The 5,708-nt window shown below is 45.9% G+C and overlaps 1 protein-coding gene across 1 annotated transcript; it reads left to right on the forward strand.

Annotated features, from left to right (window-relative positions):
• Positions 1 to 339: 339 nt before the first annotated feature.
• On the forward strand, positions 340 to 1,401 carry LOC149259505 (uncharacterized). Its single transcript, XM_089454314.1, has one exon. The coding sequence runs from the start codon at positions 340 to 342 to the stop codon at positions 1,399 to 1,401; it is 1,062 nt and encodes a 353-aa protein (XP_089310440.1).
• The last annotated feature ends 4,307 nt before the right edge of the window (positions 1,402 to 5,708 follow it).

Raw genomic sequence — 5,708 nt, forward strand, 5'->3', positions numbered from 1 at the left:
TCCAGAGGAAGAAATAAGGAAGGTCAATGACCTATTCATAGCGCGGCAGAAGGCTATCATGGAGAAACAGAAGAGCAGACTAGGAATAATCAAGGGAGGATCACCCCATTACCAAACGCAGCTTGGAAGAACATCAGGCTCAAGACACAAACGCCGACGAGGCCGAAAGACAAGCATAGAACAGCTACAGGAACTTGGCGAAATGTTAATTAATGCTGGCCTGATAAGGCAGCTAAATGAGTACCCGTCCTTCCAACAAAATAGTTAACTATGAAGATCATCTCCTGGAACGCTAGAGGTATAAGCAGTTAGGCCAAACAGAGGGTTCTAAAACGGAAAATGGGAAAGTATAACCCGGATATGTTGTTTCTCCAAGAAACCAAATGTAACAGTGAACTCATAGGCAAGCTACGAGGGAAGTTAAGCAGGAATTTCGAAGTTTTGGAGATTGAAAGTAAAGGGCGCGAGGGAGGTTTAGCAACCTTCTGGGACACACGAAGGTATCATCTCATAACAGCTGAAGCCAGCAAAAACTACCTGGCACTGGAGATGCAGCCAACAGGTAACTCATCCTCTTTTATTTGCATTAATGTCTATAGTCCCCAAAAGATAGAAGATAAATTTTGTTTTCTAGACTCGCTCACCAAACTCATAGAGAGACACCAGAATGCAAAATTCATTTTGGGAGGAGACTTCAACATGATAACCTCCCTCCTAGAGAAGAAAGGAGGCCTCAGAAGACTACACAGGGATGGAGAGGCCTTTATAAGCTTCATAGAGAATGCTAAACTGGTGGATGTATTTCCCAAAAGTGGCAAGTATACCTGGAACAATAGACGGGGGGGAGATAGGCTCATAGCTTCCAGATTGGATCGCTTTTTAATTTCAGAAAGTCTGCTCTTAGAAGGAACAGCCGTCGAATCAGACATCCTCCCCAGTGGAGGATCAGACCACTGGCCGGTTTCTCTAGCAGTTGAGATTCAGGATTCTCCCAAAAATAAACCCTTCAGGTTTGAAAAGTTCTGGATAGAACACCCCACATTCCTAGAAATGGTAGAGAAGTGGTGGTCAGAGCCCATAGGGGAGGAAGGCTCCAAAATGTTCATTCTACAACAGAAACTAAAAATCATCAAACTAAAATTGAAAGAGTGGAACAAAAAAGTCTTCGGAAATATTTTCCAGGAGAAAGCAATCATCGAAGATAAACTGGAACAGATCCAAAAGGAAGGTATGGAAGGACGCAGAGAGGAGGAAACAAGCAAACTAGAAGAGGAGCTCACACAACAATGGCACAACAGGTGCAAGCAGGAAGAAACACTATGGAAACAGAAATCTAGAATCCTTTGGCTGAAAGAAGGAGAGCAAAACAAAGTTCTTCCACAGATCAGCAATGGACTATAGAAGCGCCAACAAAATACTGGAGTTAAAAGACGATGAGGGGAACATTATCAGAAATCACAATGAAATCTCGGCCTCCCTCAGAAATCACTTTAGCCTCATAGCGCAGGAGCCAGATATTAACAGGGAGGAAGCCATCACAAAGATTACTGAAGTAATACCCAAAATGATCACTGAAGAACAGAACTGGTCCCTCAGAAGAAAAATCACGATGGAAGAAGTTGAGGAGGCTGTTAGAAGCATGCCCAATGATAAAGCTCCGGGTCCAGACGGTTTCACCATCAATTTCTACAAAGCATGCTGGAACATCATCAAGCAAGATATATGGGAGATAGTGGAAGATTCCAGACGGTCCAAAACCATTCTCAAATCCTTAAACTCCACCTTCATCACTCTTGTTCCTAAAGTGGAGGCAGCCAACACTCCGGACAAATTCCGGCCTATTTCTCTTTGTAATGTTATCTATAAAATAATTTCAAAGGTCATTGCAAACAGACTGAAAGCTATCCTACCTGGCATCATATCACCAGAACAGTCTGGCTATGTGGAGGGCAGGCAAATCATGGATAACATCCTGCTCGCGCAAGAGATGATTCACTCTCTCCATTCTCAAAAAGAAGCAGGCATGCTCATGCAGTTAGATCTCTCCAAAGCTTATGACAAGGTAAGCTGGTCTTATTTGGAAGCTGTGCTTGTAGCTTTTGGATTCAGCAGTCAGTGGATTAAGTGGATTCTAGCCCTCATCAAATTGCCTAGATACTCCATCCTCGTGAATGGGGTTCCCTCAGCGCCCTTCCAACCCACCAGAGGCATACGGCAATGAGATCCCCTCTCACCCTTTTTGTTTGTCATTCTCATGGAAGGACTAGGCAGACTAATAGCAAGGAATAAAGAAGAAGGCAACATCAAAGGCCTACAACCCATAAGAGCATGTCAAGCCACTACCCATCAACAGTTCGTGGACGACACCATGCTACACGGTGCCCCCACTGTCAAAGAAGCCTTAGCCTACAAAAATATCCTCAATCTGTTCAGCCATGCTTCAGGTATGGAGATCAACTTCTCCAAATCCACTCTATTCTTCTTCAACACGCACCCTTCCATCCAGTCTCATCTTTCCTGTCTCCTGGGGTTTAAAATTGGATCTCTTCCCTCCAGATACCTTGGTGCCCCCCTAACTTTGAAACCTTGGCAGAAAGGACACTGGGAGAAGATTCTAGCCAGCATGGAAAGGAGAAGTAAACACTGGACTCACCGAGCTTTGAACTTTGCAGGAAGACTTATTCTAACAAAGGTGGTTTTGCAGGCTATTCCCCATTACATGCTCTCTATTCTTCCAGCACCGAAAGGGGTTGTAAACCAAATTCGAGCCATTCAGCGCTCCTTTCTGTGGAGTGGAAGCAGCGAGAAGAAAAAATGGTCTCTTGTTGCGTGGGAGAAGCTATGCAGACCAAAGAACAAGGGGGGTCTGAATTTAGTTGATCCCTCTACAGTCAATAACATCTGCGGAGCTAAGATTTGGTGGAAATGGATAACAGAAACGAGTCTTCCCTGGGCTACTCACTGGAAAGAGAAGTACATGCCAAACAACAACAATCTAGACATAATCAGGATGCAGATCACCCGCAATGGCTCACCAATTTGGAACCACGCTCAGGCCAATAGAAGCATGGTCTAGAACCACAGCTTCTGGGAGATAAGAAATGGCAATAACGCTCTCTTCTGGGAAGACGCCTGGCAGCAGCTTCCCAAATTGGATTCCCCTCATCTCCTTCCCCTGAAACAAAGTCAGCAAAATGCAGGCAAATTTACAGTAAGTCAGTACTGGTCTACCAACAATGATAACCAGGATTGGAGACAGTGGAAAGCTTTCAATCTGAACAATAATGAACTCACTCAGGGAACAATTCAAGACTTGAATCAACGAATTTCAAAAAGGAAAATTCGAGTTGCAGCCGAGAATGACAAGCTCAGATGGGGTCCGAAAGGAAACAGGAACTTCTCTCTGAAAGAGGCTCGGAGTATCATAGATGAGGAAGAACAACCGAACATTCTACCATGGGCTACTAAGGTTTGGGATAGTCTGCTATGGCCGAAAATCAGAACTTTTCTATGGTTACTGATGCAGAAGAGAACTCTCACCTGGGAAAACCTTATGAAAAAAGGTTTCAGGGGACCCTCTAGATGCCCTATGTGCACTAAGGAGGAGGAAACCATGAACCACCTTCTTAACTCATGCGATTGGGCCTCCCAGCTCTGGAACTGGTTGGAAAACATTCTTGGAGCTTCGGACCGGAACAGGGATTCAATTCAGGAAACCATCTCCAACTGGAGGAACAAGTTTTCAAGAGTGAACAGAGTGGAAGGCATTTGGAAATCCGCCCCCGGCTTTATTGTTTGGACCATCTGGAAAGAACGAAACCGTAGAATTTTCAAAGAAGAAACTAGAAGCCTAGAATCAGCAAAGGAGTCTATTTCAACAAATATTAAACAGCTCATACAGGCTAAATGTAAGGTAGAAGCTGATGAAAAACCAACTAATCAGGATATACGAATCTTAAAGGCGTTTCAATTGGAAGCAGCTAGCAATCAATCAACAGGGGTAAATTCTCCCCAACCTTCATCACTTATTTCAAACTGGCAACGCCCTCCTGAGGGCAACCTGAAAATGAACTTTCATGGAGCCTCTCGGGGAAACCCAGGCATAGCAGGCATTGGGGGAGCTATCCGCAATCAAGCAGGGGAAATCATTCATATCTTCAGCAGAGCTTTAGGTGAAACCACTAATAATGAGGCTGAGTTCGCTGCGGTTGAGCAGGGCTTAAAAATCCTAAGGAGTCTCAGGAGGGGAAATTTAATAGTCGAAGGGGATTCTCTTCTGGCTATCATGGCGGCTAAACGCCTACAGACAAGAACGCCCATAAGCAAAGCCACCAAGCATTGGAGGCTCGCCAAAGCTACGGAAAACATAGCAGGGCTCATTATGGAGATGAAAGGTTTAACCTTCCAGACAATCAGGAGAAAGGCGAATGGTCTAGCTGACCATTTGGCAAACTATGGAGCAGACAACCCAAACATTGCCATGGACAGGTGCTGGCCGGAGATCGACGACCCAATCATAAAGGAAGCATGCGAACAGCTGGCAGCGAAGGATTTAATCCAGGCTACCCAACCTTAATCGGGGAAGGCACTTGGCCCCGGTCTCGGAATCGCAAGGAAATCGACAGGGATTATCAGCCCAAGTCTCTCTATGGGTTGATTGGACATATGAAAAGGTGGAGCTCCTGGCGGCAGCTGCTCTCGCAGATGGGCGATCATCATGATTCAAGAGACGGGATCCATTACATCAGATACCGTCCTATCAGTACGTATGGTGAGGGTCCGTATAGCAAGATTTCATTGCCATTAATGGCAATTCTGAGTGGAAGGAGGTGGAACAAGGTTCGAAGGAACAGAACCAAGCATGCCAGCATACGGGGCATATCAATCTTCACGCACCACCACCCCATCAGAAGGAATTCACCACACACCTGGCGCCTGGCTCGTCAGCCTGGAAGTAACATCATGTGCTCCGATTCGACCAGCGACAGCCTCGCTTGTGCGATTCTCCAGCACACTCAACAGCAAAGTACCTCCACCTTCAAAGGCACTTACTCCATTCTCATGAGGAAGCATCAAGGTTTTCATTATAAAGGCTTGGGCTATATCCCTGTCACCCTCATTGCTCTACGAGTGTGCGTTGAGAGTGGTTCTGTTTACAAGTTTGGCTTAATTCGGGCAAGTTACGAGAGGTTGGCTATGGAAGCGGGAGGCAGTCGCTGCGAGGCAGCAAAACGTGACCTTCAGGAAGCCAGAGGTGGTTACGAGACTAGGACTGCTACCAAATTAAAACGCAAGATGGCGGATTTAGAAGCTTAGGCTAAGCATGAGGAGGGTGGCAGAATGGACATGGAGATTGCTGCAGAGGTTGACTGGTTGACTGACCCCGGCACACCCTCGAAGAGGGCTACTCAATTCATGAGAACCCAGGCGGAGAGCTGGCGCACTAAAACCCTGATTGCAAAGGCTCTGGACTCCATTGACAAGGAAAGGCAACATATCGTTACAAAGGTAAATCTCACTGAAGAACAAATGGCTAAGATTATAGACTACAATAGTGCCCTGGACAGTAAGATTACTTCTGTGAATGAGGCTGTCAAAACCCTCAACCGCATGCTAATGCTGCTCATCCGGCTACTAAAAGACTCCATCAACACAGCTCCTACTGCTCAGCCAGCCACTTCTGCTGCGAACCAGCCTGCTTCCCTGGA

Source organism: Pinus tabuliformis, chromosome 6 (assembly GCF_031772625.1).
Source record: "Pinus tabuliformis cultivar Carrire ecotype Pingquan chromosome 6, CPIR1, whole genome shotgun sequence".
NCBI classification, from domain to species: domain Eukaryota; kingdom Viridiplantae; phylum Streptophyta; class Pinopsida; order Pinales; family Pinaceae; genus Pinus; species Pinus tabuliformis.